We start from the raw sequence: 18,644 nt of genomic DNA, 5'->3' as shown, positions 1-18,644 counted from the left end.
GCGCGGAGTGAGAGGTGAGCGGTGTGTGTTGCGCGCTGCTGGCCGTGACTGTGGCCGTGGCTGTGACGGTGTGCGTCTCGGAGGTCAGGGTCCCGGTAGGAGGTGGCTCGTGGGAGACGGAGGGGGTGGGGGTGCTTGAGGTTTCGTGGTGGATGGGTCCAGAAGGGTAAGACTGTCTGGAGGTGGAGGTTTTGGCTGTGCTGAGTGAGTTAGGGGTGTGCGTGGTCCGAGTGAGTGTCGGGGTCGTGTGCGTGGGCTGTGTCCCTGTGGTGGGGACGTGTGAAGGTGGAGCGGAAGGGCCCGTGTGCCTGGCAGTGGAGGAGGAAGAAAGGGTCCCTGGGTGTGTTGGGGTGATGACTCGGTGGGTAGTGGGAGTCACGGAGGACGTGGTAGAGGGGGCAAAGTGCGTGGAAAGTGTGGTCTCCGGGTGCGATGGGCTGGGCAAGGCGGTGGTAGTCCGGAAGGAAGTCCCCGTGGGGGGACCTGTCATGTCAGTGGTGGTGGAGACAGCTGGCGTGAATGCGGAGTGAGAGGTGAGCGGCGTGTGTTGCTTGCTGCTGGTGGCCGTGGCCGTGGCCGTGGCGGTGTGCGTCACGGGGGTCAGGGTCCCGGTAGGAGGTGGCTTGTGTGAGGCAGAGGGTGTCGGGGTGCTTGAGGTTTCGTGGTGGATGGGTACAGAAGCGTAAGACTGTGTGGAGGTGGAGGTTTTGGCTGTGCTGAGTGAGCTAGGGGTGTGCGTGGTCCGAGTGAGTGGTGGGATCGTGTGCGTGGGCTGTGTCCCTGTGGTGGGGACGTGTGAAGGTGGAGCGGAGGGACCCGTGTGCCTGGCAGTGGAGGAGGAAGAAGGGGTCCCTGGGTGTGTTGGGGTGATGACTCGGTGGGTAGTGGGAGTCACGGAGGACGTGGTAGAGGGGGCAAGGTGCGTGGAAAGTGTGGTCTCGGGGTGCGATGGGCTGGGCAAGGTGGTGGTAGTCCGGAAGGAAGTCCCCGTGGGGGGACCTGTCGTGTGGGAGGTGGTGGAGACAGCTGGCGTGGATGCGGAGTGAGAGGTGAGCGGCGTGTGTCGCTTGGTGCTGGTGGCCGTGGCCGTGGCCGTGGCGGTGTGCGTCACGGAGGTCAGGGTCCCCGTAGCAGGTGGCTCGTGGGAGACGGAGGGTGTGGGGGCGCTTGAGGTTTCGTGGTGGATGGGTCCAGAAGGGTAAGACTGTGTGGAGGTGGAGGTTTTGGCTGTGTTGAGCGAGCTAGGGGTGTGCGTGGTCCGAGTGAGTGGCGGGGTCATGTGCGTGGGCTGTGTCTCTGTGGTGGGGACGTGTGAAGGCGGAGAGGAGGGGCCCGTGTGCCTGGCCGTGGAGGGGGAAGAAGGGGTCCGCAGGTGTGATGGGGTGATGACTCGGTGGGTAGTGGGAGTCATGGAGGACGTGGTAGAGGGGGCGTCGTGCGTGGAAAGGGTGGTCTTGGGGCGCGATGGGGTGGGCAATGCGGTGGTCGTGCGGAAGGAAGTCCCCGTTGGGGGACCTGTCGTGTGGGCGGTGGTGGAGACAGCTGGCGTGGGCGCGGAGTGAGAGGTGAGTTGCCCTTGTGAGTTGCTTGACGTCGGTGTTTCTCGTGTGGTGGTCGTTGGCTCGGTCTTGTAGCTGATGCTGCTGTGAGGGAGTGTGGGGTTCTCTGTGTGCTTCTTCCCTTCGGTCACATCGGTGTTGCGGGTCCTTTGGGGAGTGGTGGGCGCTGTGGAAACAGTGTGTGCCAATCATTGTTTTTGCTTGTGATTGTCACCTTACTGGACAACCCGTCCCGTCCGCTCTGTCTGTGGTGTGTCCTCCCCATCCCTGGCCTCTTAGTGTCCCTGGTGGGGACGTCCCAGTATTTTCTGAGTGTCATGTTTCTGTAGCCATTTTTGCCCCCCCGCCATCTTTCCCTGTGTCTGTTACCCCTTTGTAGCTTAGCCTCGTGAAGTGATTATGGGGGAGTTTCCTGTGATTCTTTGTGGCTCCTTCCCTCTCCCCAGTGTCAGGTGTTTGCTCTGTGTTTGGTGGGCATTTCCCCGTCACATCCTGCTTTTGACCTTCAGGTGTGTTTTTTCTGGTTGCTCTGGGAAGATTGGGGACATGTTGCCTGCTCCGAGGGTGTGGGGACTGTTCTGTAGGTGTACTTGTGAGTGTTGTGGTGTCCTTGGGTCTGTGGTCACTTGGGCCGGGGGTGGTTGTGGTGGGTGGGTGCTCTCCTGCTATGGCCATGGAGAAGTTGAACGGAGTGTAGTTAGTGCGGTGTGCTTGGGGTTGGGTTTTGGGGGTGCTCCCCGCCTTTTGGCCCAACTTGGCCCGTGGAGTCCCACACGGACCCGTACAGCTTTGGTCGGGTTCCAGGCATGTGCTTCTGCCCCTTTTTGGGGACAGTCATGTGGGGTGTGCTTACTTGGTGGGGGTCCTGTGTACATTTCTGAAGTTCCTGGGGTCCGTGGTAATGCTGTGCTGTGCTCTGTGGACTGAGCTGTGGATTGTGCTGCTGAGCTGAGTGTGGATGCTGTGGACTTCGTTGTGGCCTGCGTCACTGTGGGTCCTGTGGCCGTGGACTTGAGAGTGGCCGTTGGGGCTGGTGCCGAAGTGGCCCGTGTGGCGATGGCAGAGAGGGTTCGCGGTGAATCTGCAGGGAGCAGTGCTCAGAACATTCCTCCAGAGCCCTCCGTGCTTTCCCACTGAATCTGAGCTCGCTGCCCCCGCTGTACCCCGTGGGAGGCGTGTGCCTTCCCCCAGCCGACCCCCTGGCCTCCCTGGCTGGCCCTGGCTTGAGTGGCCACAGTGGTGTTTTCAGGGACCCCATGCTTGCTGGGCCACTGCCTCCCCATCCACCCACCCTTGCTAACAGGGTGAATGTCTCGTTCCCCCATGGTTTCCGGGAAGCTGGAAGGGGTTCTGCTGCATGGGCGGGGGGCGGGCTCCCAGGGATCCTCGAGGTGGCCCGTCCTACGTGTTTTCTATCACGAGTATCAGGCAGCAAAGAATGGTCACGTTCTCTGACAGGTTATCCTCAGAAAAAGCCTTTCATGGAAACCGAGCTCCAGTCCCAAGCACAGGGGACTCCGTCCTGTGGGGACGTGTCTGCGAAGGAGCTCAGCGGAACGTTCTCTCGGGGGCAGTGTGGGCCCCGGTCCCCACCCGTCATCCTGAGCTCCCTGTCAGCCCTGCTGTTGTCCATGGTGCCCGGGGCGGGGGTTGCGGTGGGCCTGCTGGGGGCAGGCTCTGTGTGCCCCCTCCCCCCTGACTTCCTGGGGGCGGTACCCGCTGCTCCCTCCGTGCAGAGCGGCCCAGGGGCAGCCCAGGCTCGGTCCCCGCCCCAGCCCACACCCGCTGCTGGGGACACAGGGACGGCAGTGTCGGTGGCCAGGGCCCTGGGCACCCAGGCGCCCGGCAGACACAGCCTGGGCTGGCCAGGGGCCGTCCTGCCAAGCCAGGCTAGAGCTGGCGGTGGGCCTGCTTCACCTTGGCACCTAGTGTGTGTAGTCACCTGTGGTGGGCCTCGGCGTGGTGGGCGGCGACACTGCAAGGAGAGGGGCAGTCAGGAGCGCTGCCCCCGCCCAGCTGAGGACCCAGGGGGACAGAGCCGCCACAGAGGGGCCTGGGCGCCTGTTCCTGGTCCCCGTCCCCATCTCTTGCCCTGTCCCGTCCCACCGTAGGCAGCGATCCAGGCGAGCTGGTGCTGAATCCCCAGCGGCTTGCTGCTCTGTGCCCACACACCCCAGCGGGATGGCAGGGTCGGGTCTGCCCTGGGGCCGCTGATGATTGGGAAGGGGAAGAGAGGGGAGGCTGGTGCTTTTCCTGTTTCTGCTGCCCTGGCCCCGGTTGCCTGGGTCCCTAGGAGTCTCCGCACCCGAGGGCACATCCTGTGGGGGGTCTGCCGGGAGGCTGGCCTCCGGTCTGTGGGGGCTGGCCGCTCCAGCCAGAGGCTGGTGGGTGTGGGGCGTGGGGCCTGGGCGGCATGCGGAGCTTACCGCAGGGAACGCAGCTCCCCGTGCTGTGGTCGAAATACTCGTGCTGGGAGCAGTTGTAGCAGCCTGGAGAGGGGGTGGCACAGAGGGTGACGGGGAGGCCCCTCTCCCCTGTCTGTCCACGCCCAGTCCCCTGCCTCTGCCCGAAGCCTGGATGCAGGGCCCCCTCTGTCACACCCCCAGACTCCGACCCCGCCCTCCTTCAGGCCGCGCGCTCTCGGCCGGCCGTACCTTCGGTGTTGGTGTCTGGGAGGCTCTGCGGGTGCCCGGGGCAGAGGCACGGCTGGTAGTGCCACGTGCAGCTGGCCTCCTGGCCGTACTGGTATGCGCCGTCCCCCTGAGCGTGGGTGTTGTAGAAGTCACAGTAGACGGCTGGGAGAAGGGGCTCCTGTCAGGCCCTCGGCGTGCGGGTCAGGGGGCCCGAGCCCGCACCCGTGTCCGCCCCGGAGAGTGGGCCCGGGCAGGGCACTCACGGCAGAAGTCCGGGGTCCTCCAGTCCACGCACACGCCCTTGTCCAGGCAGGCCTTGGCGTAGGCGGCCACCGCATCACACAGGCACTCACAGTCCCCGCCCGTGTCGCAGCCACACGCGTCTTGCACACAGGCCTCGTAGTAGGGCAGGCGGTACACCTGCGGGAACGGGCCCTCAGTGCTTGCCCCGCGGCCCGCGCTGCGCTAGGAGCCGGGTCGCGGGCCCCGAGGGCGGGCCCACCTGGCTGTGGCAGGTGGCGAAGGTGGGGCTGTTGATGATGCTGCACTTGCGCTCTGCCCAGCTGCGGCGGAACGTGTTGAGGCTGCAGGGGTCCAGCGCGAGGCTGGTGTCCCCGCACAGCGGGCTGTCCTTCCACGAGTTCACGAATTCCAGCTCACTGGATGCCACGTAGTTGCTGCGTGTCTCAAAGTCGTCCTTCATGTTCCCATTGTAGTTACCACACAAGCCGCACAGCGCATCCTGTGGGGGGGCTGGCGTCAGGCTGGGCGCTGCCCCTGACCCACGGACGGCCCTGGGCCTTGGGGCAGCGCTGGTACCTGGGTGGTACGCGTAATCCTGATGGAGACAGTCATGCGCTTGTTCCAGACGAGGGTCATGTTGTACCTGTTGCCGATGGCGACGTCCAGCACCAGGTTCAGGGACCCGGTGTTGACCCGCAGGCGCACATGGGGGTCCTCCCCGCGGACCGTGTAGTTCCTGTCCGCCAGCACGACGGACAGGCCCTGTGGGGCGGGGCTGTCACGCGGCTGCCTGTCCCTCGTCCTGGCAGCCGCTGAACGTCAGCGGGCTCTGCGTGCCCTGCCCGAGCTGTCTGAGGCAGGGCGGACCCCATCTGTTAAGGGAGCGTGTGGGCCTGTGCCTGCCCAGGGCCGGTTCTCTGCTGGGGGCCTGCCCTCTAGAAACTGCTCTTGGCAGAACGTTCCAGAACATGGTGGAAACTGCACCAAGGGCCGAGGGTCAGGTTTCTGGGAGAAGCCCTTCCCTTCGCACGGCTGTCCAGCCCCAGGAGACACTGCTGCCCGCCATGCAGACGGGGGGCCCGGGGGCACCAAGAGGCCAGGACGTGGGGGTCTGGGGGCTGAGGTGTGGGGAGGCCCCACCCGACCCGCTCACCCCCAGGAAGATCTTGATGGCCCGGGAGCAGGTGACGCCCGACTTCCCACACACAACGTTCTCCGTCAGGACCTTGAAGGTGGGCTGCGAGTTGTTGGCCCCGCAGCCGTCCTGTGGGGACGCGGGCGCTGAGGAGGAGCCCGCCTGCTGGCCCCTGGGGCCCCCACCCCCCACGGCCCAGGGTGGGGCCCTACCGTGGTCAGGATGTACCCACAGCTGCCGTCGAACATGAAGCGCTGACCGTCGAAGGTGAGCACGTGGCCCTCCCCGTACAGGGTGCAGGTGGATGAGCAGCGGGCGCTCTGCCAACACGCCCATTTCCCCCTGGAGCAGGTGCTGGGGGGAGGGGGGCCATCGTGGGGCTTCAGGGGGACCCGCGCCACGCGTGCATTCCCACTGGACCCTGACCTTGGTGGGGTTGCTGGGGCCCCCCAGGGACAGCTGTGGCCGCCGGAGCTCCGGGCTCAGGCTGTGGCTCACCATGTCTTACAGTCGGTGTGGAGCTGGGCGCCCCGGGGGTAGGAGACCCCCGCAAACTCGCACGGACATTCCTCGGGGGGTACGCACTGCCCGGGGGCGTTCTCGTAGAGCCCCTCGGCGCAGACACAGCCAGGCTCACACTTGGTGGGCACCTGCAGGGAGAGGGTCAGTGGCCCCGGGGAGGGTGGCTTTGCCTACTGCTGCCATCGGAGACCTCCGATGTTCCTCCCTGTCTTCCCGGTGTCCACCCCTGCTCCAGGCCTCTCAGCGGAGCCACCAGGCAGATTCTGGTGCTTCTGTGTCGCTCCTGAGCTTGTGCCCCCCCAGGCGGTGGGGGGCCAGGCCCACAGTCCTCGGGGAGCCCCCCACACAGGCACCCCCGCCTTCCAGCTGCCTGGCCGCCAGAGCCACTGCTGAGCCTCTCAGCCCCCTTTGGGCACCAGCCACCCTCATCACAGGGTGACAGGGACAGACAGACAGCGTGGCCCTGCCCTCCCTGGGGATTGTGTGAAAGCCCTCTCATGGCCCAGGGAGAGGCCCCGGGCTGGCTGTCTGGTGGCGACTGCCCTCTGCGGAGTGCCCTGGCCTCGCTCGGCCCGAGCCTTACGCAGGGAGTGCCCGTGGCCAGCATCTGACACGTCGGCGCACAGGCCGCCCCAAATGTGTTCTCCGAAGACTCGCCACAGGCCTGGAAGATCTTGGGGGCCGAGCAGGTTGCTGCAGGGAAGGGGGCAGAGCTGGGGTGAGGTGGGCTCAGAGGGACCACCACACCTGGCAGCCCAGGCCCGCCGGCCTCAGCGCAGCTACGTACCCAGGAGCATCTGTGGGCGCCCCGGGCAGCTCAGCTTGCCGTCGATGCAGTGGCTGCAAGAGGTAGGCTGTGTGAGCGCACTGGTTCCGGGCTGGGGGCTGCCGGCTGGGGGGGGGCCGGCCCCCCGGGGAGCCCCGTGCTCACCAGATGACGCCGTTGACCATGGCGGACTGGTCAGCCAGGATGTACTTGTTGCTGTCCAGGAGGCAGGGGCACTGGGCCTTGCGCACGCACTGGGCCTTGTGGTTGAGGTAGGTGCCCTCGGGGCAGTTGCAGCCGTCCACGGGCACGGCACTCGGATGGCACTCGGCGGCGCGGTCAGACAATGATAGGCACGTGCGGCCACAGGCCCGGATGTCATAGCCGAACGTCTGGTTGCCCGTGCAGGGGGTGGCTGTGGGGGGGCTGGGGTCAGGCCCTCGGGATGCTGAGTGCCTCTGCCCCCTCCCACCCTGCTTGCGCCCGCCGGCACGCACTGCAGTTGTCCACGCTGCTCCTCCAGCCCCTCAGCGGGATGCCGTGGGCAGCACACGTGCGGGCGTAGTCACTCAGGGCGGCGCACACGTGTGGGAGGGTCTCCTCATAGTTGCAGGCCTGGTATACGCACCTCTGCGGTGGACACGGCTTGTTAGCTGGGCGTCCGGCCCCCCCAGCCCCCAGGCCCCGCCCCCTGGGGTCCCTGCTGGCCCTGCCCACCTTGTAGAAGGGCCTGGGGTTCACCGTGGCGTGGCACCTCTCGAACACTGTGCCGTCCCTCACCAGCACTGAGCAGTGGGTCTCTGCACACACCTCTGGGGGGACAGGGGAGGCGTGGGTCTCTCGCTCACCCGGCCTGGGCCTCGTGCCCACCCACAGACCTCCCAGGGCCCCGCACTCACTGTTGAGCTGGCTCATGGAGCAGGGGTCTATCTCGCGCTCCAATGAGGCTGGGCAGTTCCCCGTCCGCCAGGAGTCCACGAAGAGCGAGGCGGTGCCCTCCACGATGCCCGTGCTGGCCATGAAGTCATCCGTCGTGTCCCCATTGAAGGTGCCACAGAGCCCTGTACCAGCCGGGCAGTGAGGGGGGCCAGCCTGTGCTCCTGCCCTGCCCTGCGCTCTGAAGCCCCTCTCCTCCCATCACCATGCCTGGGGCACGAGGCTGTCACCAGCCCCAGGAGGGCCAGCCTGGGGTCGTGAGTGCTGGACATGCAGGGCTCTCTTGGGCCTTTTCTCTGCTGTGGTCACGCTGGGCAGGGACGGGGCCATCAGGCCGGCTCTGGGCAGGGACAGGGAGGGGCTCACCTCTGGTCTGGCCTCTGAACTGGGGCCCGACAGTGACATACACCTGGAACACGGGCTCTAGCTGGATCACGAGCTCCAGGCCGAAGGTGGTGGTCATCTGGAGGTGGGTGGACGTCTGCCTGAAGACTGTGATGTTGCCTGGGGGGAGAGGGGGCTCAGGAGGCAGCCTGCTTGGGGACTCTGGCCCAGTGAGGACCTAGGTGCCGGGCAGGGGCTGAGGACGTACGAGTCTTGTACGGTAGCCACTTGGTGTTCCCGTTGTTGGTGAGGACCTCGTCCCGAGAAATCACGATTTTGTCCTAGAGGAGGGTGGCCTGAGTCACAGGGGTGCCAGGAACAGGGGGAGGCCTCCCCTCCTGCAGGCCCGGCGGGACAGAGCAGGGTGGGTGCAGCATCTGCGTGGCGGGGTGGTCTTACCTCTCTGGACATGTAGATGACAGCAGTTAGGGCCGTCTCCGAGGGAGAGTACCCAGACTTGTCGTACGAGGCCACGAGGGAGCCCCCATCGGGGAGCTGCGGGCTCTGGGAGGGGGGTGAGGCTTAGCCCAGGTGGCCGCAGGTTGTCCTCGTGACCCCCCCCTGCGGTCACCCCTTGGGGCGGGCCCCCTGGTAGTGGCGTGTCCTACCTGGAGGAGGATGTAGGTGCAGGTGCCGTGGAAGCGGTAGGGCCGGGCGTCGAATGTGGTGACGAAGGAGCTGCCTTGTAGGGAGCAGCGCCGGGGGCAGGGATGCTCTGCGCACGTCCAGCGGCCCATGCTGCAGTGGCTGCAGGCGGGAGGGCTTACCCAGACGGCACCCCCACACGCTCCGGGCTCGCGGCGCCGGCTGCTCCAGGCTGAGGCTGCCCCAGGACCCCTGTGTCCCCCCTCATCCCCATCCTGCCCACCTGCCCTTGCAAGCTGCCCTGCACTTACCAGGTCTGGCAGGCAGCTGTCACAACCTCCCCGGGGGCGTAGACCACCCCGTTGAGCATACAGGGGCACTGGCTGATGGGCACGCAGGTGTGGTTTTTGGAGACGTCATCAAGAACCATCCCTGTGGGAGACGGGTTTCCTGGACCTGTGGCTAGATGCCCCCCCCGCCCGCACTGGCAGCCCTCTGTGCCCGTGTGCCCAGACCCACGTGCTGCTCCTGGTTGGATCAAATCCCACGTCTTCCTAGCAATCTCTTGGACCCCCAGCCACACCATCCCACTGCCCCAGGCGCAGGGCCTGTGGGGTGGGGGCAAGCCCTTCCCTTCCCCGGGGCAGGACAGGCCTGGCTCTACTGTGTTGGAGTCAGGTAGTGTCCTACCCTCTGTCTCCGGGTGAGTTTCGAGGGGCCCCAGGGGGAGCGGTGGCCCTCACCTTCGGGACAGAAGCAGCCGAAGGTGCAGAAGCTGGAACAGGTGTGCTGTGGGTTGGAGCAGGTCTTGGTGCAAGCCTCGCCGCATTCCTGGTACACCTGGTTGGCCGGGCACGGGCCCACGGCTGCAGGCACATGCAGCCTCTGTGACAGGGGCCGGGCTGCCCCAGCGCCCCCGCCATCTGCCCTGCCCCCGCCAAGGACTCAGCCCCGCCCTCCTTCCCCCAGTCTCCTTCCAGCTCACAGACAAGGCGGGGTCGGTGCCTGGGACGTCCGTGCCCGGGGCCCTGGCCCTCCCTGCCGCTCTTCCCAGCACTCACAGCAGAGGCCAGGGCCCCGCCAGCTTCTGACAGCCTGGCCGGCCACGCGGCACCGGCGCGAGTACTCGGACAGCGTGGCGCAGCTGCAGTTCCGCTGGCCTGGCAGGACGCACTCGGCCATGTCCGCCTGGCAGCTCAGCACGAATGGCTCTCTGGGCACGTTGCACTCGGGGGCCACCCAGGTCAGCAGCTCAATGCAAGTCTGGGCCTGGGCAGAGGACCATGCAGGGTCATGGGGGTCAGGGCCACCTCCCACACCGGCCTCGGAAGCCTGGGGGCGTTTTTGGCCTCGGAGACCCTGTCGGACCTCGGGGGCCAGCCCCCGCCGTGGCTGAAGGGCTCCCAAGGCCCCTGGGGTCCCCACGGCCTCACGTACGTGCTCTGCCTGTGGGACCTGGGGGCTGGTGACGGGCGTGTAGGTGCAGATCTCTCTGGGGTCATCCAGCGTCTGGAGGGCAGCGTACATGTGCGGTTCCAGCAGTTTGCCTGGGGGTGTGGGGTGGGGTGGGGTGAGCACCATGGGGGCCGGGCTGCAGGGACTCTGGGCCCCAGCCCCCTCCTACCTTCCTCGCTCAGGAACTCGTCGGTCTGCTTGCCATTGAAGTCCCCACAGAGACCACACAGCTTGCCCATGTGCCGTTTCTCCACCAGCACCTGTGGGTGGGCAGGTGCGCACTGCCGTCGGGGCACCCCAGGACCCTCGCCCACCAACAAAGCCCAGGCAAACTGCTGGATTCGGACCACCCAGCCCGCCGCCGCTGCCAGCGTCCTCACCAGCAGGTGACTGCCCGGGCCCCACATGACCACCAGCTCCAGCTCTAGCTGCCTGGCCACCAGCTGCACACTCTGGCCAAAGGGTGTGATCTGGAGCCCGTTGCTGGAGTAGGGCAGGCTGACGACCCTGCGGGACAGAGTGGTCAGGGGCCGCCCCCTGGCTCCCCAGCCTCCCGCCCCAGCCACGTGGCCTACCCCACATCCTTCACGGAGATGACTGCCTTCTGCACGGTGACCACAGAGGCCCCCAGCTCCACAATGACCCGGGAGATGTTCCCGCTGGGCCCGCGCCGTAGCTGGACGCTGAAGGTGGACGGTGCGTCCTTGCAGATGGCTGCAAAGACGTAGTTGCAGGTTCCCGGGAAGTCATACGCATGGCCGTCGAAAGTGGAGAAGTGGCTGGCCCCCCATGTGGAGCACTGACCCTTGTCTGGAGCTGTGGAGATAGTGGGCAGAGTCTTGGAGCCCTGTGCCCGCCCTGGTTGGTGGGGCAGGCATGGGGGGTCCTGACCCCATGAGCTGGGCCCCCGGGGAGCCCACGCTGGCCTCCCAAGTTCCAGGTGCTTCCGGGTTGGGCAGGAAAGAGCCCCTGCCCCCCCCCCCCCCCCAGGGCCAGCCCCGCTGCGGGCTGGGTCTGCCTCCCATCCCAAGCCCCTGTCTGGGCTGGGGTCTGTAGGACCTGCACGGGGCCCCCAGCCCTCCTGGCAGCCTGGGCTTGTTTCCCTTCCGGGCGAGGGGCCGGCTAAGTCTTCCTGTAGCTGTATCCCCCTCATGGAAATGCCGGGCCACGGCCACTCTGTGGTAGGGCCGCGGCGCAGGGGCTCTGGGTGACTCTGGAAGACGGGAGGCTGCCTGTGGCCCTCACCTGCGGGTGGGGAGTCCTGCAGCCTCCGGAGGCCTGGGTGCACAGAGGAGGTTTCATTTAGACCTGTGTGGACGGGGACTGTGGTCAGTGATGGCACCGCCCGCCTTCCCCCTCGGTGGGCAGCATGTTGGCCTGGAGTGAGGCGCCGGCCGTCAGGCCTGGGCCTGGCCCTTCACGCCCCTCTGACTAGCCCGGTTCAGCTGCTCATTCGGGCACCAGCCGGTCACGTCTGCACGGGATCCCTGCGAATGTGGAATGGCAGGGCGCAGGGCCTGAGGGTGAGGGGATGCCCGTCGCCGATGCTGGACGGATGGAGCGGCCCCCGGGGGGGAGGGCGAGAGGTGTGCGGCCGTCTGCCGGTCCTCTGGGCGGAGTGGGGGCAGGGGTCCCCGGGCCGGCAGCACCCGCTGGTCTGCCTGCCAGGCTCCCGTCACTCGGTACCTGCTCATCTCCCACGTGCTCCAGGCCCCTCTGGGGTTTGAAAAGGAGACCCCCCCGCCCCCGCAGGACAAACAGGCAACCTTGACAGGCTGGGCTCCAGGCAGTGCTGGCTCCTGGGTGGGCTCCTGTGGGTCTGTGGTTCATGTGGACCACAGCGGTGCTTATTGTAGGTGGGGGGCCCTGCGCTGGGAGGGGCCTGGTGGGCTTTGAGCAGGAGGCGGTGGGAGACCTGGGGAAGGGTGTGTGGCCACCTGACAGCGCAGGGCTGGGGTTGGCGTGCAGCTGTCCCCGTGCTCCCAGGGGTGAGGTCTGAGGTTCCCCAGTGGGCTTCTCCCTCTACCAGGCTCTGAAAGTGGTTGCTTTCCTGCTTCCTTCTTCCCAGACAGTCCTCCCGGCCCCTGCCCTGGTCGGCGCTCCCATCCTCCAGACCCTGTGGAGCCCTCAATTCTGCCATGGCTCCTGCCTGGTTCAGCAGCCCATGCGGCTCTTGGGGTCCTGACCCTGCCCACTCCCCCACTCTGCTCAGCAGTGTTCGTGGGTCTCGGCGTGATGCCAGGGAACAGGGACAGCAGCCCGGCAGCCCAGGGGTCCCCAGATGGCTGTGTTGCTCCCCTGTTCCAGTGGGCCAGTGACACTTGGTTCTGGGCCTCCTGCCTCCGCAGTGTCTACCATGTGGGTCCCTGTCTCTGCCCTTCCTCAGCTCGCGACCCGCCCCCAGGACACTTCCAGTTGCCTCCAATGCCCGTCCCCGGTGGGTCACTCCCTGGTCCCCACTTGCAGGGACTACTGCACCACTCTTCTTTGTCACCCAGCCTCACGGAGCCCTGGCGGGTGGGGCCGTCCTCTGCTGTCTGAATAGTGCCAGGCCCCCGCCCTGCCCCGCCCCGCCCCCCCCCCCCCCCCCCCCCCCCCCCCCCGGCAGCGCTCAGGGGCCAGCCAAGGGACGGTGTGTACTTCCCACTGGGAATCTCAGAACAAGCACTGATGCTTGCCTTGGTCCCCCCCGGGTCCAGCCTTTCTCAGCCCCTGGACTGGACGGAGAGCCTCCGGAGCACACGCTCTTCCTTCTGCGCACTTGGCCGCCCTGCCTGCCCCTTCCCGTCTGGTTCCACCCCAGCCTGGCTCAGGGGCCTCTGCCCCTCACCTGCCTCAAGTTCCAGGCACCCCAAGGCTCCTGCGTCTGACCTTGTGCTTTTTGAGCCTCTGGTTCAGGAGACCAGAGCCCACCTCTTCCTCCTGCACCATTACCAAATCGGTGCTCAAAGGGCGCTGGCAGAAATGTGGCCAGGCCCTGTCCCTCCCCCTCTGCAGCACTCCCACGGCTCAGCAAAGCTGCAGCCCCTCGCCACACCCGTATCCCACCCCGGCTGGCTTCTAGGTGCCTCCCTTCTTGTCCTGGTTCTGGGTCCAGGTCTCAGAGGGCACGGGCAGAAGTCCTGAGCGCTCAGAGCCACAGGCTTCATGGGAGGGAAGGGGTGGGGAGGGCCCAGGGGAGACCCGCTAGGCTCAGGAGTTCATAGCCCACCCCTAGTGCTTGGGTCCAGGCTGTGGAGCAGGTTTGGGAGTCTAGGCTGGGGGTGCTCTGGGGCCACCAAGGAGGGGGCAGTGGGCCAAGCATTACGGAGAGAGAAGAGACACGTCCTGCTGGGCTCTCCGGCAGATAGAGGAGATGCAGAGGGCTTGATGCCTGCCCTCAGCGAGAAGGGGCTTCTCTCTGGGCCACCGTGGGACCCCCTGGGGCTGGCCCTTCCCAGGCTTGGGTGCAGGGGCTGCCCTCGGCCTGTGGTATCATGGTGCCTGGGGTGGTTAGGTGAAGGGACCAGGGGTTGGGGGTCAGGGGAGGACAGAGGGGACCCTTGCTCCATGGGCTTGGTGGGCAAGACTGCGTGGGCTCTAGGGTGGGGTGGTCCCTTCCGAGTCTCTGCAAAATGGTGGTGGTCCTGGGCCCTAGCATGTGTTCCCTTTGGCCCCCTTTGTTTAATCCATATGGTAGCCACATGAGTGGGAGATGTTTCCTCCACTGTCATAGATGGGGAAATTGAAGCCCAGAGCCCACGAGGCCCCTGCCCTGCTCCCTACACCCTACAGCCCTCCCAGGACCCAGCGCCCAGTGAAGAGAGCCCCCAGCAGTGTCCTGCCCAGCGTGCCCGTGTCCCACTGTACCCACTATTGTTGAGGAGACTGTATGTCCCTGAGGAACCCCTGTCCCATGTAGCCCAGCATCCTTCTTCCCTGGCCACTGTGCCCAGGGCAGGGGTGAGTGGTGGCCTGTGCACGGGCTGAGCTGGGCTCTGAGCCGGCTCCCTGACAGAGACCCTGGCCTTGGCCAGTGTGGGACGGCTACAGGGCAGGGAGGGGCCTCTCATCCATCAGTTTCCTGGTGGCCGGTTGATGAGGCAAAAAGGGACCCTCGGAGGGCTTCTGTCTGCCCCTACGGTGTGGTCAGTGGGCCCCCACTCACCAGCGCCGAGCAGGGCCCCCCCACAGGATAGAAGCAGCAGCAGCTGAGGTCCGAGCATGACGGTGGAGAAGAGAGGTCGCCGCTGGACCCGGCCCCTCCCGCCTCGGGACCTGCGTCAGCTCCGCCCCTCAGAGTGGCCAGCCCTGGATGCCTTATGTAGGGGCTGCAGGTCCTGCCCTGGCCGCACCCACTGGGCACAGTGGTGGCCAAACAGGATCTTGGGCACTGTTTTATCAGGACTTGGCCTTTGGAAAGCTCCTTGGTGGACAGTAGCCCCATTATCACTGGCCTCTGGGCAGGGACCGGCATAGGCCCTCTGCAGACATGACCTGCGTGTGCTCCGGGCTGAGATGGCTGGGGCCATCCTGGGGGCGGTTCTGGAGGATCTGCATGGGCACCATCAGCCACAGCTTGGGGCCGAGAGGCATTTGTCCTGGGCATGTGGGGGAGACCCCGGGCACCCCCTCTGCCCCTGTGGGGGGAGCCCAAAGTGCCAAGGGGGAAGGGGCAGCCCAGAGTGGTCATGCTGTACCCAGAAAGGCCCCCAGGACTGTTTTCTGACCCCCAGGGCTCCGAACTGCTTGTAGGCGCAGGAGTAGAGGTGGAGTGGCCACGGGGTGTCCTGTCTGGGAGGGCATCTCTGTGGAGGCTGTGCGCCAGCCTCAGGGTGCCGACCTCCCAGGTGGAGAGGCGGAGCCATGCCCACCAGCCCCGGGAGAAGGACATGGCTCCTGGGGGCAGCATCTCAGGAAGCAGGGAGTGGGGCGGGACACATGCCAGGGTCATGAGGGTGAGGCCGGGATGAGAGCAAAGGTCGAGGTCATGGTCAAGGTAAGGTCAGGAGGAGGGTCACGATCGGGGAGGGTCAGGGTCAGGGAGGTCGTGTCAGCAGGTGTGAGTGTTTCGGATCCTGTGGGATCCTCTAGCATTTGGGGAACAGGTGTGGGTCTGGTGACTCTAGGGCAGGCTGGTTCTAAGTGGGAGCCTGTGCGGGAGCCTGGGGCCCTGGTCCGGGGGCTCCCCCTTTCCTCAAGTTCTGGCTCCACAGAGACTTGGGATGCAGGAACCCCACCTGCCCCTGAGGACCCCCCGGGGCTGGGGGGCTGCACCTGCCTCACAGACCCCCTCCTGCCCTAGACCCCCAGCTGCAGAAACCAGTAGATGCCCTGTGTTTTCTTGAATAAACTTCAGTTTTAATACCATATTGTTTTAACGGAGAACTGCACGCAGCGGGCAGCTGGCCCTCGCCATGTGGAGGGGACGTCCCCGGGCGTGATAGGCACTCCTGTTCCCTCCTTCACTCAGAAGCAGAGGTAGATGGGGAGGGGGTGGTTCCCAGACACTCTCCTGGGTGCCCTGCGCTGGAACCTCCCCAGCTGGGGTCACTGCAGCGAGGAGCCTGCGCACCCAGGTTGGGGTCTCTGTCCAGGCTCTGCCATGGGGCCGCTGCAGGGTTCTCCTGACCTCGGAGAGCTCACGCTCTCACTGGGGGGCTTGTGAAGCTCTGAATAATGGGTGGGGGCCGGGGTCCCACAGGGGCCAGAGGTGGGCCCTCCTTAAACCTCAGTCCTGGCCAGGGTGCTGGGTGGGTGAGGGCGCCCAGGCAGGGGGCAGTGGGGAGGTGACGCATCAGGCCTTGGAACAAGCAGGGTGAGGAGTGAGGCCCAGGACCCTGCTGGAAAAATGTCCTTGGGCTGCCTGGGGTCCTCTCCCACTGACTAAAGCCACCTCCTGAGGTGGGCGGGTGAGGCTGTGCCTCTGGTGTCCCCTGCGGCCAGGGCTGGGGGAGCCCCAGGCCTTGTTCTCTGCCCATACCCTTGCCGGGCCCCCAACTGCTTTGCCGGCCAGTGGTGTCCCACCCAGCCACAAGGCTGCCTGCTGCCCTCCCAGCAGGCACCTGACCACAGGGCCTTGGCACGGGCTCCTCCTTGCCTCCCTGCAGACCACCCCTCTTTCCCCCTCTCCACTCGGCACCCTGCACATCGGGTGCTGTCCTGTCTCCCAGCAGTGCCTCGACCCCTCCTGTCCTCCACGCGTCCATGTGTCCCGGGGCCTGGAGCGCTCCAGTGCCTCAGGACAGGCCAGGGGACAGGGACGGATGGAGCCAAACCGTGGTCGTGTGCGCACTCCTGGGGCAGGGGCCAGGGCTTGTGGCAGACAAGGGGTCCCCATGTTGGGGTCCCCAGTGTCACCACCAGCAGCTTGAGGCACTCGGCGTGGCCCCAGCAGGGGTTGGGTCACGGGGCCTGGAACAGGGCTGCCCGTGCAGCCTGGAGTAGAGAAGCCTGAGCACGTGTGTACGTGTGCGACTCTGAGTTTCCTGGAAAATGTTCTGAGCATTCCAGCGCCTGTCACCTCCGGGCTGTTCACGCCGCGTGTGCAGTTAGCCGGTGGCCCTCGGCCTCGCAGCGTTGCCTGCACCCGGGCCGGCTCCTTCCTGGTGAGGCGGGGCTCCTGGGCCGTGGGCCCCGTGTCCCTTTCTATACGCAGGTTTGGCAGCAAACCAGGGAGAACGCGTTTCTCTTCGCTGACCCAGGAGCCTCGCGTGTGCTGAGCCAACAGCGGGAGATAAGACTGTGTGTCGCCATTGTTCCCGGGCACGTGGGCAATAAAGGCCCCTCCCGCGGGCTAGCCCTGGGAGGCGGAACCGCGGGCCGGACAAATGGGTGATTGTCCGGCCTCAAGCCCGGCTCAGACCCCCTGCCCTCGCCCTCTGTCTGCATGGCTGGGCCCGGGCTGGCGATGATGCCGGGAGCTCAGGAGGGCCCCGCCCCCGCCCCAGCGTGTGGGCAACGGGCGGCCCACCGCTCCAGCTTCAGGGCTCCCTGGGAGGGTGGGTGCTGGCCCCTAGGCAGTGGCTCTCCCAGCAGCTTTGACCTGACCTTCCCTTTGACCGAGAGCCTGCATGAGGACGTTGGCCTCCTGACCGGGCTCGTCCCAGGCGGGAAGCCCCCGAGACCCTGGGTTTGCTGGACTCCGGTGTAGAGGCACCAGAGTGCACACGGGTCGGCCCACCCCTCTGGGCCCCGCCTGTCAGTCGTGACCTCCTTGGGGAAGGGCCAGTAGGCCTTCACCCCCTGAGGCTTGGCCCCACTAATCCCTGTCAGATCAAAGGACTAAAAACGGTGGCTTCGGGGTGCGTCAGGGAAAGATTTCGATAAGGGAGCCGGCATTTGCCTTTGGGGCAGCTGTGCCCGGCCTGGCAAGCCTCCATTACCCGTCGGAGCCGTCGGGAGGCTGAGAGGGCTGCCTGCACCGGCCCGTGCGGCCCACACGGCATCCCACTGCTGGGCGCAGAGCGGACCTTCTGGGCCCCTGGCGTCAGGGGCAAGACCGAGGGGCTGGGGGCCTGGCCCAGCCCCTCCTGCGGCTCCCCCTGAGGGTCAGGCCCAGCCCCTGGGCACCCGCCGCTTGGGCAGATGGTGCAGACCAGGAGACCCTGGCCCTGGAGGGGCCCCGCAGACGAGGACCTCAGGCCTGCCGTGAGAGCCACTGCCCACCCCGGCCCCACCTTCACCCCAAGATCCATGGGCAGCTGGGGTCCCAGCAGTCTGGCCACCGTCCATCCCAGCAAGTGCCCCTCCTTCTCTCATTCCCCAAGTGTTCTCGACACCCCCCCAGCAGGCCTGTTATGCCTCCAGATTCTCCCCTCACATCCCAGCCTCCCTTACCTGCCTTTCTCTTTGGCCTCCTGCCCCCTCCCAGGCTGGTTCCTGCTTCTCGCTGGCCCTTCCAGACCCCAGAGCTGCTGGGGGCAACACCAGAGCCAGTGAGCCAGTGCCACAGGCAAGGGGCCCCAGGGCCCCCCCTCCAGACCCTGCCCCTCCTCCCTTAGCCCCCTGTCCTGTGGTCCCGGGGCCACCCTGCTGTCCTCCCCACAACTGACCCTGCTCTGTCTGCACTTTCAACCTCTGCCTGCCCCTGGGCCTGGATTTGGGGTGAGTGTCGCCCAGCCCTGGCCTCCTGCAGGGCAGTCCCAGCACTGACCGATGCCCACGGCCCCGTTGTGTGGCCATCAGGTGGACAGATGTCGTGTCTGGGCTGTAGGAGGTGCCTGGGCCTGGAGGGCAGGTCAGGGAGCCCCCAGCAGGGGAAGCTACAGCCCGAGCGTCTGGCTGGTGGCCACAGGCCTGGTGGAACAGGATGGTGTGTTCACTGTGTGGCCTCTCCTGGTCTCCTGACGTTCTGTCCCTGTCCGTTTTCGGTGCCTGACCCCGTGCTGAGGCCTGGCAGGAGGAGCATGGGTGGTTCCAGGGCAGCTTGAGCCAAGGGGGCTGGG

The 18,644-nt window shown here is 66.4% G+C and overlaps 1 protein-coding gene across 1 annotated transcript in view; it reads right to left on the bottom strand.

Moving 5' to 3' along the window:
• The window catches only part of MUC6 (mucin 6, oligomeric mucus/gel-forming), an 18,774-nt gene extending 4,351 nt beyond the window's left edge, over positions 1-14,423 (bottom strand). Inside the window, exons 1-30 of the mRNA XM_032414844.1 lie at positions 14,366-14,423; positions 11,464-11,526; positions 10,794-11,034; positions 10,599-10,725; positions 10,388-10,478; positions 10,201-10,310; positions 9,825-10,032; positions 9,507-9,629; positions 9,075-9,195; positions 8,787-8,925; positions 8,578-8,682; positions 8,387-8,459; positions 8,161-8,298; positions 7,758-7,919; positions 7,576-7,670; positions 7,356-7,488; positions 7,024-7,273; positions 6,880-6,932; positions 6,676-6,785; positions 6,069-6,220; positions 5,783-5,924; positions 5,589-5,699; positions 5,012-5,197; positions 4,695-4,934; positions 4,456-4,612; positions 4,214-4,354; positions 3,850-4,048; positions 3,502-3,534; positions 2,413-2,640; positions 380-1,706 (exon numbers count right to left, since the gene is read on the bottom strand). Of these exons, the coding sequence (XP_032270735.1) occupies positions 380-1,706; positions 2,413-2,640; positions 3,502-3,534; positions 3,850-4,048; positions 4,214-4,354; positions 4,456-4,612; positions 4,695-4,934; positions 5,012-5,197; positions 5,589-5,699; positions 5,783-5,924; positions 6,069-6,220; positions 6,676-6,785; positions 6,880-6,932; positions 7,024-7,273; positions 7,356-7,488; positions 7,576-7,670; positions 7,758-7,919; positions 8,161-8,298; positions 8,387-8,459; positions 8,578-8,682; positions 8,787-8,925; positions 9,075-9,195; positions 9,507-9,629; positions 9,825-10,032; positions 10,201-10,310; positions 10,388-10,478; positions 10,599-10,725; positions 10,794-11,034; positions 11,464-11,526; positions 14,366-14,423 (5,316 nt within the window). The remainder of the gene's footprint in view (positions 1-379; positions 1,707-2,412; positions 2,641-3,501; positions 3,535-3,849; positions 4,049-4,213; positions 4,355-4,455; positions 4,613-4,694; positions 4,935-5,011; positions 5,198-5,588; positions 5,700-5,782; positions 5,925-6,068; positions 6,221-6,675; positions 6,786-6,879; positions 6,933-7,023; positions 7,274-7,355; positions 7,489-7,575; positions 7,671-7,757; positions 7,920-8,160; positions 8,299-8,386; positions 8,460-8,577; positions 8,683-8,786; positions 8,926-9,074; positions 9,196-9,506; positions 9,630-9,824; positions 10,033-10,200; positions 10,311-10,387; positions 10,479-10,598; positions 10,726-10,793; positions 11,035-11,463; positions 11,527-14,365) is intronic.
• Positions 14,424-18,644: the final 4,221 nt, after the last annotated feature.

The sequence above is a fragment of the Phoca vitulina genome, unplaced genomic scaffold, assembly GCF_004348235.1.
Source record: "Phoca vitulina isolate PV1807 unplaced genomic scaffold, GSC_HSeal_1.0 scaffold16, whole genome shotgun sequence".
NCBI classification, from domain to species: Eukaryota; Metazoa; Chordata; class Mammalia; order Carnivora; family Phocidae; genus Phoca; species Phoca vitulina.
This window is presented reverse-complemented; position numbering and strand designations above follow the sequence as displayed.